The sequence below is a fragment of the Panthera leo genome, chromosome C1 (assembly GCF_018350215.1).
Source record: "Panthera leo isolate Ple1 chromosome C1, P.leo_Ple1_pat1.1, whole genome shotgun sequence".
NCBI classification, from domain to species: Eukaryota; Metazoa; Chordata; class Mammalia; order Carnivora; family Felidae; genus Panthera; species Panthera leo.
In genome coordinates this window covers 177201350-177217303 of record NC_056686.1, presented here as the reverse complement: position 1 = coordinate 177217303, position 15954 = coordinate 177201350, and the positions used below count along the sequence as shown (strand labels likewise).

General features: G+C 40.7%; 1 protein-coding gene across 4 annotated transcripts in view; it reads right to left on the bottom strand.

The window, feature by feature from the left end:
• The window catches only part of MYO1B (myosin IB), a 187910-nt gene that overhangs the window by 17764 nt on the left and 154192 nt on the right, over window positions 1–15954 (bottom strand). For 2 of the 4 annotated variants that reach the window (XM_042949506.1, XM_042949507.1), the window contains exons 18-25: window positions 13877–14077; window positions 12151–12244; window positions 11142–11291; window positions 7905–7973; window positions 6087–6173; window positions 5754–5840; window positions 3869–3955; window positions 145–219 (exon numbers count right to left, since the gene is read on the bottom strand). In XM_042949506.1, coding sequence (XP_042805440.1) covers window positions 145–219; window positions 3869–3955; window positions 5754–5840; window positions 6087–6173; window positions 7905–7973; window positions 11142–11291; window positions 12151–12244; window positions 13877–14077 — 850 coding nt within the window. The remainder of the gene's footprint in view (window positions 1–144; window positions 220–3868; window positions 3956–5753; window positions 5841–6086; window positions 6174–7904; window positions 7974–11141; window positions 11292–12150; window positions 12245–13876; window positions 14078–15954) is intronic. The other 2 variants (XM_042949508.1, XM_042949509.1) reach the window with 2 other exon arrangements.

Below are 15954 nucleotides of genomic sequence, written 5' to 3'. Positions count from 1 at the left end.
GAGGGGAAATGATAGAAGGTCACAATCTCTCAGTGTCACGGCTAGGGTTTAATAGTTACCAAACAAGCCATTTATGATTGAGGTGGTGCTATTCACTAGTTAGTCCTATAATGCTAATTAGCCGCATAGAAAGTATAGACTTACAATTCTCTGAAGCGTAAATTCATAAATTTTCTTTCCAGCATTGGCTCTGAAGAATTTCCTGTACTCCCGACGGACCTTTAAATAGAAGCAGCAGAACACAGAGGTTAACGTGTGGCCGGCAGGTGCCCACATGATACACTTCTATCAAAAAAGGAAAAAAAGGTGGAACAAGTCAAATTTATAAGTGACTTTCTGGATATAGTAAAATGATTGAAGCACACTGAGACAGTGGATTTTAAATCAGAGAAAAAGAAACGAGAGCTGCAAAGTGGTAATACCAGAATGTTCTAATGTTTTAAATCCTCTCAATTCGTTTTTAAAGTGCCTGAAGATTTGACAAGAAACACTCTACAGGCATGGCTACAAACTCATCACAAATCAAAATACATATCAGAAAAAAAATTACATAGGTAATTTTCACTGCAAATTGTTCTTAAAAGATAAAAAGAAAATGACTGACGAACTCCAGCACAGCTTCCAAAGCCCTGCATACGAAGACAGGACTTCAGTGCCGTGCGCTGGGAGCTCATTGTGCCTAAAAATAAGAACTTAAAAAGAAGCTTGTGGTCTCCCATTAGAAATCTCCCATTTAACTGCATTAATTTTTCTCTCATCTCTACTCCTGTCCGAGTTTCTACTAACACTATCACAGCACTCAGGACATGTTACAGTTTTAGTTTCCCTATTTCTTCCTTGCTACACTGTCCTATGCACTTTGCACACTAGTGTTCAACAAATCAATTCACTAGGTGAGGTATTTACCAAACGAATGAATGAATGATACAGTTAAGTTTTGAAACTGAGAAAAGAAAACTAAACACTACTTAAAATACCGATTGTCACTCGGCTGTCAATGAGAACGTTAGATTTTAGCAAAACACCAGCCTATTTGAATAATTCAGACATGCTTTGCCTTTTTCTTTTGTCTTTACTTTTCTGGGTTTAACTGCACATGTTCAAAATCCAAGCTCACAACCTGCTAGCCAAATTCAGTTTGTAGAAAAATGTTTTATACGCCTATTTTTAAATGAAGCACTTCGCACGGAAAATTCAGGCTACACGTTTCTCTTCAAGTTTTCTAAGATCTAGCAACGGTGAGCCCCATTCCCACATGACAAAGACGAGACCACAGGAGCTGTGGCTGCCTTTATGGGACAGGATGCTCCACACTGCTCAGGGCCCCATCCTTCCTGATCCACCTTCCATCTGCTACTTCCCTCATCCTTGTGACCTCCCTGGTCCCATGGGGCATGTAAGTGCCAGACCCATTCTCTACGCTTACGGATTATTAAGGTTTAAAATTTTTTCCAGGGGCACCTGGGTGGCTCAGTCATTAATTAAGCATCCGATTCTTGGTTTCGGCTCAGTTATGGTCTCACAGTTCATGAGTTCGAGTCCTGCCATCAGGCTCTGAGCTGACAGTGTGGAGCCTGTTTGGTTTCTCTGTCTCTCTCTCTTTCTCTCTCTCCCTCTCTCTGTCTCTGCCCCTCCCTCTCTCAAAAATAGATTTAAAAAAAAAATTTTCCGGGCGCGCCTGGGTGGCTCAGTCGGTTGAGCGTCCGACTTCAGCTCAGGTCACGATCTCACGGTTCGTGAGTTCGAGCCCCGTGTCAGGCTCTGGGCTGATGGCTCGGAGCCTGGAGCCTGCTTCCAATTCTGTGTCTCCCTCTCTCTCTGCCCCTCCCCCATTCATGCTCTGTCTCTCTCTGTCTCAAAAATAAATAAACATTAAAAAAAAAAATTTAAAAAAAAATTTTTTCCCCCAGATACCACACAGGAAGTTCCTCCTTTTGTTCATATTCTATGGTACTGATTATCCTTTCTCCTTTAGCCAAGGAGTTGCTAGATTCAAATCTCAAACTAATAAAGTTAGAAGGGACAAAGGGAAGAAAAATGGTACCTTTTAATTGGCTCCTGGAATTTTAATAGCATAGGGAAGCAGAGAAGTTAGAGTAAGGTTTCATGTGAACATATCCATAGAAATATACTGGAAGTCCTACCATATGTAGTTGAATGTCATTGTAAGTGAGTTCACTGCAACATGCTTTTTGATATTCACAGGAATATTTCCCCTGAAATATTCTCCAGAAATACAGCTATAAATAGAAAAGGCTGGTGACACGTTGACATATAAAATGGGCTCCCCTCACGGGCCCTGGCAGTCCAAAAATGATCCACTGAACTCTGTAATCAATTCCACAAGAACCTAATCACATAAAAGGGCAAAACTACTGCTCTTATCAACATCATTCTTTAAAAACACAAGCACAAAATTATTGCATTCTTGGACTTCAGAGAAGTTTAATCTTATTTCAGAACAATGATAATGGTGACATATTAAAATACTTCTGTTTTATTGGAAACTGGGGGGGGGGGGCAGTTACATCAAGAGTAGGGCCAGTTAACTTCAGCTACAACACCATTCACCTACAAACTGAATTTGATTTATAGGTTACTAGCATACACCCCTAAGTTGGAAAGATTTTCTGAAATCATACGCAGTTAGTTAAACCCAGAAACTGAAGACAAATGCGATTCTGCTGGTAGATATTATACAGGGTAAAAATCCTGACTCAATGTTTGGTTCCTTCCTTTTATGAAAATCAGGATGCAAATCAGAACAAGTGAGTAAAATGGGAAATAAAATCCTTTAAAAAAAGTAGTTCTAGAACTTGTTTAGAATTCTTGAAATAGAACATCTTAAATTCATACTTAAATTACTTCTTAAGTACTTCAAAAATTACTTGATGAATATTCAGTATAATCAAAAAGGTTAATTCACTAAAAGTTTACAGGCTAAATTTTCAGGGGAAAATGCAGATTACTCAAAAGCAGAACATACAGATACTGCTGATGCTGTTTAGATTCAGAGTCAGTGGCTTCCTGGATGGTAAATATTTAAAAGAAGATGAATGGTTATAACAAAAATAATAAAGAGGAATAGTGTCAAATAGGGGCCTAATTATTCCTAAAAGACAATATGGATGGTACCCTAAGGTGATGAGTTATTGAATAACAGGAAGACACAATCTTTACACTGCCCGAAAGTTGTTCTCAATGGCAAAAAGTTGTTTCTGGGGCTCAGTCATGTTTACTTACGCATATCTTGCCTGAAGCAGTAAGCACCACTTTGAAATAAACCCTGCCCTACATTAAAAGGCATTTGAATCTAAAGTTCTCTTTAACCCGAATGAGCCACTGCTGGTCTTAATTGCCAAAATCTGTACTTTTAATGCAAAACCCTTTGGTTTCTAAGCTGAACAATTAGAATGGCAGTCACTTTGTAGAACACTCTGCTCCAGGAGCCATCGTTGGAGCAGAATAGGCAGACAAAGGGGAACAAAAGCCAGATATCCCCTGGCTGGCCACTGTAGACCATGGGTCAGCTTTTAGCTCAACTACTGTAACTCTGTCTCATGAATTAAAAACAAAAAACAAAACACAAACTTCATCTTCAAAAAGATAATACAAAATAGGACTTGGATAACAAAATGTCTTATTAGATGCTTTAGATACTTTAAACCTATTATTTAAAGAAATACACAACAACATCAGAAAATATTAGTGTACAGGTTTGTTCTCAAAAAGAAATGGAATTAGGCAAGGTGACACTGTAAAAGACTGTGCAGACCATAAGCAAGCATCATCAATCATTTTCTCCGGGTTAGTAAGTGCTAGGCTTCATTGAGTTCACCGTGGACAGAAAGAAGGGGTGGGGAAGTACCTTCAGTCCAAGCCAGTAAGCCCAAATGACAGCGACTGCATGCTTACGCCTAGCCTCCTCCTTCAAGCGTTTCAATTCCCTTCGAGCCTAGAACGTTTTAGATAGTAAATAAAAGAGACGGCCCAATGCAGACAGCACAAATGACCAGAAGAAGATACCCCACCAAACAGAAGAGCCAACTTATGAATAAGGATTTCAGAATGATAGAAGAATAGGGCATAATCACTTAAACCCAAAGAATCCGCATAAGTCTGGTGCAGTCCTTTGTATGTTTAGTGCACTGAGCCTCTGTTCCAGAGGAAGGCAATCTATGTGGTACTGGAGGTAAGCCACGCCTCTGCCCCCCTACTTCCAGTTTTCCCTTTTTCCTCCCTCCTCATTCTCTCTCCTTCTTCTATTCTCCACACTCTCTCCCTTATCCAAGCCTTAGAGCTGTGAGTGGCACCTAGTGACTTCAGCAGACTTCCCTTTGCTGCCAGTACCCAGGACTAGAGAGTCTAGGAATTCCTGTGTTCATTCATTTGCACGTACAAAAAGACAACTCTTGCGAACAACCATTTAGAACATGGAAAGAATAAAGTTGTTTCTTTCCCATTAGCAAATTAGAAGTAGCACATATCAAAATTCAGTGTGAGCTAAGGCCCTGGACAGTGAAATACACTGAAGCAAGATAAAAAGTGAAACGACTTATGGTTTAAAAATTAATCTTAGGGAACAGTCAATCTGAAGCATGCTACTTTGAAAGATGAAACATGCAGTGATCTTTCACCACTTTTGGTACTCAGACTAGGAAATGGGCTACTTCAGTGGGGAAACCCCAGGGATAACTGTCTAAGAGTCCTTCTGCCTCAGCTAGGACATTTCCCTCTGATTACTAAAGGAACTAGCCTGTTCGTCACAGATTTTTCAAGGGGGGGACACAAATGAACAGCTCTGGTAAGTTTTTTTGGCAAATTAAGATCCTTATACAGGCAAATGTTGACTTTTCTCATTTTTCTCACAAGATGGACTTATAATGCTGACAAGGTAAACTTAAAAACATAGGATTATATTGATATTTATGTTTCTAACTGGAATACACATTTTTAGCAGAGATGACCTTTGATTTTCTAAGTAACAAAAACATCTAAAAGTCTCGTCCCTTGGGGTATGTGAAATGTTCACAGAGCCCACGACTCTGCCTGGGGATTAGTGAGAGTATTTCAGGAGGCCTTTGTTTCTGAACACAAACAGCTGAAGCTGAAATTCTTGGGATTCTTCAGCGGCAATGATAGCTAGCTTTGCATGAACACAGCTTTCTGTTCAATCACAAATGATCATTCTTTTCGCATACAATATTTTGCTTATAATAATCAATGGCGGCCACAGTGAGCCTAAAAAACAATTTCATTCGTGGATTAATATTTTTTAAGGCATGCGTTAAAGGTGTTCTTCCTGTCACCATGTTGCAGAAGACCAACTGAAGCCCAAATCTTAACATTCCCAACATGCCCCTCCAACCCCCCACCCAACAAAAATATCTCTAGAAAACTGCTGGTATATGCTGGGGGGCGAGGGGAGAGAAAAGGGAAGAAAAAAAAAAAACAACGAAACATGCATGTTACTTGAGGGGTTTTTTGTTTTTGTTTTTGTTTTGTTTTGTTAAAGAGCAACTGGACCAGTGCCTCATTAATAAGCAATTAGTCTTTTTGGCCTACACATGCTTAGGGCCCCTACTAACGTGCACTACTACACTACCACATCCAGGTTTATTCGATCCGGCGGCTAGGACATGCACCGGGGTGAGGCCCTGTTAACTGTAGGCATTCACCCCCTGACAGGCTAAAGATACAAACTGGTTATTGCCGATTCCGGGACGGAGTAACGGGATGTGCGAATCAAGTACCTTAGATCCGAGCCAGTAAGCCCAAATAACTGCAATAGCATGTTTATTCCTAGCCTCCTCCTTCAGCCGGCTCAGTTCCCTTCGCGCCTGTGATGCATTTGAAAAGGAGTTACAGAAAAGTTTAAGGCAGGAAAGGTTACTGCTGGTTCCCAAAGGAGAGAGAAGAAAGACACCGGTCACCATCACACAGCAAACGCGAAAGCGTGTGCCACCACCCCACACCAAAACGTCAGAGAGAGAGAGACAGGTAAATGCGTGCTCAGTAGCTTAAGCCAGTGAAACAATTTCTGACACCCGCCCCCGCTGCCTTCCAGGGGGCAGTGTCTGGCCTACCTGGGTACCATGCCAATAGGCCGCGATGGTGGTGGCTGCCTCCTCACAGCGCTTTTGGTGCTTCAGTTCCCGCAGGATTTTTCGGGCCTAAGGTGAAGAATCACCCAGAGAAAGTAGGAAGTTAACAAAAAGTGAGATGCCATACTGGTTGAAAACATACTTGCAGAGAACAGTCATAACATCCACTCTCAAGCGAAAGATCTATCGTTGAAAGGAAAAGGGGACATTGCTTATTCGGCCTAAAGGGACTATGAGAAGGCAGCAAATAAAGAGGTCACTAAGCACAACAGTGTGGCCCCCATTCAGACCGAGACAGCGGCCTCCTGGGCCCTAACGTGGGACATGGAGAAATGTGAGCACGAGCCATAGAAGCTGGTGCACGTCAGATGGAAGGAATAGCTCTCGGGATGCGGTTGGAGGATCTCCAGTGCTCCAAAACCCATTTACCACCTTCATCATTGTTGTACACGACGTCACCTCAGCTGTACTTTTTATGCAAAAGAGATGTTTAAAAACTTGCTAAAGAAAATCTCATTAGTCCAAAACCAGTGGCTTCTCCCGGGCAGTTACCAGAAACTGATTTTATGGGGGTCCGGAGGACATGTTGGTTGGGAGGTGGGCTCGGAATGTCTGAAGGCTCTAGACTGGAGACACGGACCCATGATCCAGTAATAAGGTCAAAGAAGGACTTGCAGGCAGTGATTTCACTTACTCTATGTGCTTGCATTTATATTCTGGCATTTACTATCGCACAGCCGCCAAATTGACCCATGGCCTAGACAAAGGTCGATGGGTGCTACTACACTCCCGGCCCAATGTTGTACCCTCTGAAGGTGTTCTGGGCCTGGGAATTGTCTTGAAGTAGCTCCTCTGGATTAGCCCACTCCGCAGAAATCTCCCAGTAGGAAAGTGGTCAGAATAGGCTCTGAAGGTTCTTTGACTTAGAGCAGGGACAGTAAACTTTCTGCAGAAGGCCAGATGGTATTTTTGGCTTTCCCGTTTATAGGTCTCTATCACAGTTACTCAACTCTGCTGTCAGAGCGCTAAAGCACAAGATGTATTTACACACAAGATGTAAATAAATAAGCAAGGGTCTGTACCAATAAAACTTTATTTATATGAACTTTGTACTTCTATTTGTATACATATTTATATACATTTTATATTTGTATATATATTCATATGAAAGTTGTATTCCATATAATTTTTACATGTCATGAAAAGTTCTCGCTGTTATTTTAAACAATGCTTTAAGAACATAAAAGCCATTCTTCCTTCTGGGGTTGTACAAAAACAGGCATAGGCTATGGACTGCTGACCCCTGAACCAAGCCTTGCAGCCAGGATCTGGAACTAGGTGATGGGTACACTGTGATCCCGACTAGAATGGCCAGAGCTCAGGATGTTTTGATCATGACAGGGCAGCCCACAAGATGGTCACCAGGAAGTTATGGAAGGAGTTGGGCTGGGCAGGACGCACAGGTGCGGAGGCAACAGTGTTGACAGACAGCCTTCTGGACTACCACTTCCCTTGCAAACGGGGGGCAAGAGGATATTGAAATCATGTACGGTATTATTTCAAGACTTCCTGCTTCGAGAACAAAGCTCTTGAGAAGAGAGCCAGTTAGAAGGATGCGGCCAAGACATGGTCACAAGGGCCCCAGTGTAGCCCATAATATTTATTCTTTCCATCTGACTGTTTACAGGGTAGGCAGGAGATGAGGAGCTCCCCCCTGCAGGGTGACCTTAAAGACATCATCCTCCTTTGTGAAGAACCTAAAAACCCCCAATAAATAAGGCTCACTTCTTTTAAACTCACCTTCCAACCCCGGATATAAGACTGAATTACCAAGGCAGAACTCTTTATCTGTTGATACCTCTTTTGTTGCTGTGGGACAAAAGGGGGAGATTGTTACCAGTTCTGTTTACACATCTATAATACCTACTACTGCAAGGATTGAGACAGAGTACTTGCTCACTTAGTGCAATTAACCCTTAATCTCCCATATTCCTCCTGGGAACCAATATGTAAAGAAACCAAAATATCAAACAATCCAAAATTATTACAGTTAATCCGGAGTATGTTTCAAGGGTGCTAAATATAATTAAATGAGTATCACTTTAATTGAACTATGAGGTTATACAAGTGACTCCAACTCCATTCCTGCACTCAAGGACTTGCACTGGGTATCAATCAGCAATGTAAAATAGAAACCACATCCTGGGAGGGTCAAGCGAGCACCAAGTAGGTTGAGATACAGCCAAAGTTACTTCTAGGAGGGGAAGGTTAAAGAAAACCCAGTGCGGCAGGCCATGCATGTGGGCACGGCAAGATCAATGCCCAAAGGCCCTTTTTACTTCTACTCGGAAGAGTGGAGGCCACTGGAATACCATCCCTAGAAAAGTGAGCTCGTATTGTATTTAATGTGGAATATTCACCGGCATGTCGGCATCTCTGATGAAATTTCACAGCTTTTCTAACCAAGCCATGAAGTCATGCTGTGCCTCTCTCACTTTGGAAATGCTGGATTGCTCAGCTCCCTTTTCTGAGGTGGGACACATGCCTTCCAGCCCTCTAGGCTAGATTTGGGAAGCTCAGAGGACACAGAGTGATGTTATCAACACATGAGCAGCAGAACAAAAAGAGAATGCCAGACAGAAAGACAAAGAGAACCCTAGGACTTTGGACAAATCACTGCCTCCTCTGGACTTCGGTTTCCTCATCGGTCAAATGAGGAGCTAGAAACTCGGCAAGATTCCTCACAGAGTAATATTCCGTGGCTATAGAACAAACTATATCTATGATATCTGACCATCACTTCTGACATGCATCTGATACCTTGATGTTTTCTTCTGAAGTTCCTAAATGGCTTGAAAACAACTCTATCTTACTTTAAAATTCATCTCACCCGGGTGGCTCAGTCAGCTGAGCGACCAGCTTTGGTTCAGGTCATGGTCTCACGGTTTGTGAGATCAAGGCTCACGTCAGGCTTGTGGCTGTCAGCACAGAGCCTGCTTTGGATCTTCTACCCCCTATCTCCCCGTCCTTCCCCCACTCATGCTCGCTCGTGCTCTCTCTCAAAAACAAACCTTAAAAAAATTCGTCTCATAGAGCTATAAAATATAACAGAATATGGATTTTAAAATAATCAGCAACTGAAAATGGACATTCAGAAAATCTTTGAGTTATTCGATTGAGAAAAAGGGTTGAGTTTAATCACTAGCTTGGATAACATGTAGTTAACTGGTTGAGATATTTAGTTCAAATTCTAAAACAGATGTAACTAACACTAGAGCGAAATTAATACCTTCTCTAAAAGTTGGGCTTATTATTTGTTTCTATTCTCCCAATTAATACTAGTTATAACTCACCATCATGAGCTAATGATACATTATATGGTGGCTCCTTTTTTCACTTGGAGATATAAAAGTTCTATATAGGGAGGGAAGGTAAAATAGCACCTGCTCTCTTCGTTCATTGCTTTGTTTATTCTCATCCCTCTAATGAAATGCCCCCTTCCAGAGGGTATTCCTTGACCATACTATCCAAATTTATATCCTATCTCCTCACTATTCTTTATCTCAGTAATCTGTTTCCTTCCCAGCTGACTATAGTCTATAATTGTTCTGATTATTTACTTGCTTGCATGCATATTGCCCCTCACTAGGTATGAACTCTATGAGGTCAGGCATCAGTTTTGTTCATGTTGCTATCCCCAGAGCCTGGCAGAGTAGGTATTCCAAAAGCATTTGTTGAATTCAAGACAGATGAATTCACTACACTTTCCAACTTGGATTTTCTTAATGATCTGCAAACAAAAAATGACGAAAAGGGTTCCCTGACCACTGGCTATGTGTTGGTCCTTCCTTTCTCAGGCAAATATAAAACAGAGCATTATGAATCTGCAGAAGAGCCAAGTGCCATTACTGTGTACACAGAAGAGCATCCATCACAGACAGGTTAGTGACAACAGTCCTCTGTGCCTCTGCAGAATACATATGAATGAATCTCCCATCGTGGCTGGATAGGTTCATACGTGAACAGCTGTAGTACCATTGGCTGTACCCTTTCAAACCATTTTAAGGATACTCTCTTAAAGCTGAAGCAGTTTTTTTCCTTTGGCTTCATCATTTAAATATCTCATTAATTTCTCAAACGTGGACATACTACACTAAAATGTATTACATGGGAATAGGTCAGCAAAACTGTGTCCTGATTATATACTGCTTCATAGCAAAACTCTTCCAGAGCAGAAAAAGAGAGTATCCTAAAGGAGATGTGATTGCAAATTCAATTCATCTTCCGATTCTTTAGAGAAAAAGCACAGAATGAAAAAGCATTCAGAAGTAGTGTTCTTATCACAAAATTCACTTGTGAGAACACAGCCTAAGTTTAAGCCAGCCTAAAGGCAAACCTTCAGATTTCCCTCAAACTTGTTATGCCTCCAATGAAATATCTATAATCAAGTAAGGAACAAAATTCCCAAAAGAAATTCCATGTCAATTAACTAAACATACTTTATTTGTAAGTCTTTTCCCATAGATAATAGGGCCAGCAATCTGAGGACTAAAGGAAATCCAATCCTTTCACCAAATCCAGAATTCTACTAAAATGTAGCATCAGTTTTCTGGAATTAAGCCACTTTCAGTGCTGCTACAATACATGGAAAACAGCCAATTATTTTGGAAAACTGAGCCTACCCCATGAAAAGGGTTAAATGACACCATCTCTTCCAATCCGATGAGCAAATTCAAGATTTAGATTTCCCTCTATGTGGACCTATATCACTGGAAGGCAGTGTGATATACTCAACTTGAGCTATGAAATAGTCCTGGATTCAAACCTCATCTTTGCCACTTAGCAGCTGCGTGACCACGGGCAAGTTACTCAACGGCTCATGCCTTAGTTTTCCCACCTTTAACAAAGGTACCACAAAAGCACTCAATTTATGAGGTTGCTGGGAGAACTGAATACGTAAAACTTACACGCAAAGTACATAACAAATACTAGCCAATGAGCATCATTCTTACAGAGTAAAAGGGTGGAGGCTCTTACCGCGTATCTCCTGTACCAGGCAGCTATCACGATTTGGCTTTTTCTCATTAGTAGGAAGTGGGTACGACATTTCCACCCCCGATAAATCTTCTGAATGAGAGTGGCCAAGTCCTCAAGACGCTGCTTCCTCAGGTCTTCTAGCTTGAATAACTAATAAGAAAAGATAGCTGGATTTATCAAAACTCTACCAAAACCTTATGACATACATGAAAGACATCCCCAGGTGGAAAAATGTCATGATGTTAAAGTCAACCCCATTTGAGGAAAAAAATGAATAACTGTCTTGATTATAGATGATATGGATAATAACCCATGAGAAAACTCTTTTCATGAATTCATACAAGATCACTATTTATCTTAGGTGATATAGAATTTATGACAAATCAGAGAAGGGCCGAACTGGGCACTTAGATTTACCTTTACTCTACCCAGGAGAATGCAACTGTTATGGCAGGGAAGTGCTGATAAGGTCTCTGTTTAACAATTCAAACATTCTTCCAGATTCTCCAAATTTCCAAATTACCAAAAACACTGTTGTACTAGTTATACTTCATGCTAATTCATTTATAAAAAAATGCTCCCTTGGACGTTCCTAAGTAGAATTTTCAGCTTAAAATTTTCAGCTTAAAATTTTTTTAAATATGAGTGCTTTCATGTACCTCAAAATAATAGGGCTGGCTTTCCTAAAATTATTGCATAATTCAGGTATTATAAATACAGACTGAATTTACCTCCAATTCCTATGAGTTAAGAAGGTTTTATTGTTGTAACAACAGTTCCTTTATGATTTATGAAGTGTTGTGCAATCTAAGATTTTGATGTTTCATAAACAAATACACATGTTCCTTTAATGCCCCCTACTTGCCCATCCTCTCGGACATTTGCAGAAAAAACTGAATGAGGCACTATCGGCAGCATCTTGGGTAATGTTATGAAGTTAAATATCCTTTAAGAACTTGCCTATATGATTATAACATAAGTTCAGTCTGTAAAGGCTTGGGTTACATACTGTTCTTGGGTTCCGGATGAATATCTTTGATCTACCAAAGGAGTACTCTTCCACAGGAATCTCTAACTCATTAAAGAGAACCTCCACGCCAGCCCTATAAAAATAAATAAAAATAGTTTTCTGAGTTACAAAAAGAGGTTATCTTCTCTGAAATCACAGTATCAGGTTCTCAGTGGTATAAAATAATAGCTTTATTTCCAAGTATAATTGGTCTTTTAGTAAGCAGCCTTCTATCAAAGAATCTTCAGACTGAATTCCACGAATTAAACCAAATCCAGTTAACACTAAAAAAGTAAATTTGGGTTCAGAACTATGCAGTCTAAGACAATAGGGTATTAAAACCGTATCTTGATTTCATTAGCAGAGGTAATCTTTGAATCAGATATACCCATCACAAAGCACCAACCAGAACCCGGAGGGTGTGTAAGAAATTCACATCTATTTTGAATGCACATGGTTAATTCTCCAAAATATTTTGAATATTGCGCCTCTGTGTCTCACAGTGTGGGCAGGACCCAAGAAGAGAGTGCTAAGTGCCAGACCAATGGGGTGTCATGAAGCATAGGCCTTATGTGGTAGGAGCGAGGCCTGCCTGAACTTGGCTCTCACTTCTCCATCCTGGACCCCGGTTTCAACAGCAATTTCTAACTAAACTTTATCCCATCAACCTATGGCCTAGGTGCCAGGCAGGGAGTGAATACATGTTCTGACCTGGAAATTAGCAGTGGGAACAAACAGTACCCACATTCTATATCATCTGTGTATTGAATTTTGTAGCAGAGACCCCATCATATGTCTGGAGTTCATCTCCTTGTAGTAAAGGGTGAGTGTCTAATACTATTGATGTCCCTATTAAAGGCCAGTGCAGCGAGAATGTGGACGCAATACCAGTACAGTGAAATCAAATCCCTAGTCTCTGCACGGGCCCGTAAAAGAGGCATGTTGGCCTTCTTGTGGCAGTTGGGAGAGCTTCTACAACCTACAGAGAAGGGGCAACTCCTCTGACTGGTGAGAGCAGAAGAAAGACCACCAGACAGGCAAAGCCCACTTTCTCTTCTGCAGCAGCACCCCCCCCCCCCCAACCATCACACACATTCTCTCTGCATGTGGAGAGCTCACAGGGGCTGCTCCATGGGATGGGCCTGTAGTGGTCCAGTGCTCTGTCTGGGACTGGAGGGCTAAGTACAATTCAGGGAAGATAAACTGAAAGCTGCATGGCCCAGATTCTGCCATATTCTTCAATCCCGCTTTATCAGCAATAACACTGACTCTCTGAGTCCAATCTGCTCCTATATCTATTTCTCCATGGGTGCGGACCTCGTGCAAAGAGAAAGACCCTCACCCCCACCTACTGTCTCTCTCTGGGGTTAATTCCCTACAGAAAAAAACCAAAAGGGTGAGAGCACTGATCCAAGATACCTCTAACTCCACCCTTTTATGATTCTACACAAATATACTTAGCAATTACAGATCCCTTCCTACTAACTTGCCACAGCGTATTTTTAAAATTCGTGGATTGGATAAGCCCCATCCAAACTTTACAATCGAGACCTCTATAATCAATCAATAATTAATACAAAATGGTATCCTGATGGAAGATGGTCCAATACAGAGGTTACATCCAACTTTCCATCAAATTCTGTATACTAACAGCACGTGAAGAAAACAGCATGTTATTTGTATCCTTTATAACTTCATTATTAAATGTAACCAATGAATTTCTTACCTTGCTGGTCCTTTCCAATGAGGCCATGTTTGTTTACAAAGCATTTTGTATCTTTCTAGGCAAGGTTCATAGGCCTGCCTGAAGGCATAGCCTGCCCTCCTGACTCGGACATTCTCCAAAAGTCCCAGGTACCTGATCTGATGACACACAAGAGCCTCGTTGAAGATGTGTGCCGCTTTTTTATCATTTGGTTTGATGCACCTAAAAGATCACAAAGATTTTAGGTTTTAAACTCTGTCTCTTATGGATATATCTGTCTGTGTTTTATAAAATATAGTATATAGTTATTTACTGCTTGGGATAATTATTTATTATTCTTGGGTAACCTAGTCATTTCTTTTGAAATTATTTCAAATCATTTTACAGAAAATACGTGACATACATGTGAGTTAAAAAAGAATATAATGCCAACCCATACAGTAAAATGGATGAGTATCACTGACATTTTGTTGACTGAAATAAGTTTGACATAAAAGAGTACACTTTTTATGTGAAATTCGAGAAAAATAAATCTATGGCTAGAAACCAGTTTGCTGTTACCTCTGGGGAGAATTAGGGGTACAGATCAACAGGGAAGGGGCATAAAGGAATCTTATGGGATGATGGAAATGTTTTATATCTTGGTCCAGATGGGGTTAAAACTTAAACAAGCTGTACAATGAAGAGTCATACACTTTACTGTATTGTATGTGTATTAGATACTTCAGTGACATTATTAAAAACACTGTTGTCTCCCTATAACCCCATATCTCCCTCCTTTTCAAAAAAAAATTTTTTTTAATGTTTATTTATTTTTGAGAAAGAGAGAGAGAGAGACAGAGCGTGAGCAGGGGAGGGGCAGAGAGAAAGGGAGACACAGAATCCGAAGCGGGTTCCAGGCTCTTAGCTGTCAGCACAGAGCCTGATGGGGGCTCAAAACCACGAACTGTGAGATCATGACCCGAGCTGAGGTCAGATGCCTAACTGACTGAGCCACCCAGGTGCCCCTCTCCCTCCTTTTTAACAGGGCATTTTGCTGCTCAAAGAAAGACAACATTTCCCAGCCTCCTTTGCAAGCAGGTGTGGCCATGTGATTAAAACTGTGGCCACTAGGATCATAGCAGAATTAATATATGGCACTTCTGAAAGTGTCTTTAAAAGGAAGGGGCTTGCATTCCCTTTGTTCTTCTGCTAACCGCTCGTTGGGAATGTAGCCATGGTGGAGAGCCATCTTTGACAATATGGATGAGAGAAACACCCTGGGAATCACAGAGCCACAAAACAAAGATGTCGTATTAGCCCTGGAGTCCTTATACTCAGAAGTTACATAAGAAATAAATGACAATCTTGTTTAAGCCATTGTTATGTTTGGATCTTATGGAAGCAACCTCTGTATCTTCATTAACACTGCTGCTAAACATTTATGGTTACATTTGCCTACCTACAACTGCTAAATAAATTCTACACACATATGTAATAGGTGAACAATTAAATCTTATGACCTCAGTGTTTTTATGCTTCTCCTTTAACATTTATAAAAATAATGTCCACTCTTTGGCTTAAAAATAGACAACCAGGGGGTGCCTAAGTGGCTCAGTCTGTTAAACGTCCGACTTCAGCTCAGGTCATGATCTCATGGTTTGTGGGTTCAAGCCCATGTCTGGCTCTGTGCTGACAGCCCAGAGCCTGGAGCCTACTTCAGATTCTGTGTCTTCCTCTCAAAAGTAAATAAACATTAAAAAAAAAAAAAATAGACAACCAGATCAGTGGAACAGACTAGTGTGTTTAGACTTAGACTCTTACATGTGCTTTCAACTGAATTTCAATAAAGACATCAAGATAACTGAATAAAAAATAAGAGTTTTTTTTCTTTTCAATATATGATGCCAGAGCAACAGGTTATCTATATGGAAAAATATGGACCTTAATGTGAAATTTGAAACTACAAAGACTCTAGGAAAAAATATGACAATATTCACAAACGTGTAGTTCATTAAGACTTCTTAGAAATACATTAAAACCACTAAAAGGGAAGGGGAATGAAGGAACAATTCTGGGGTAACAGAGTGTTCCATATCTGGACCAGGGTGGTGGTTGCC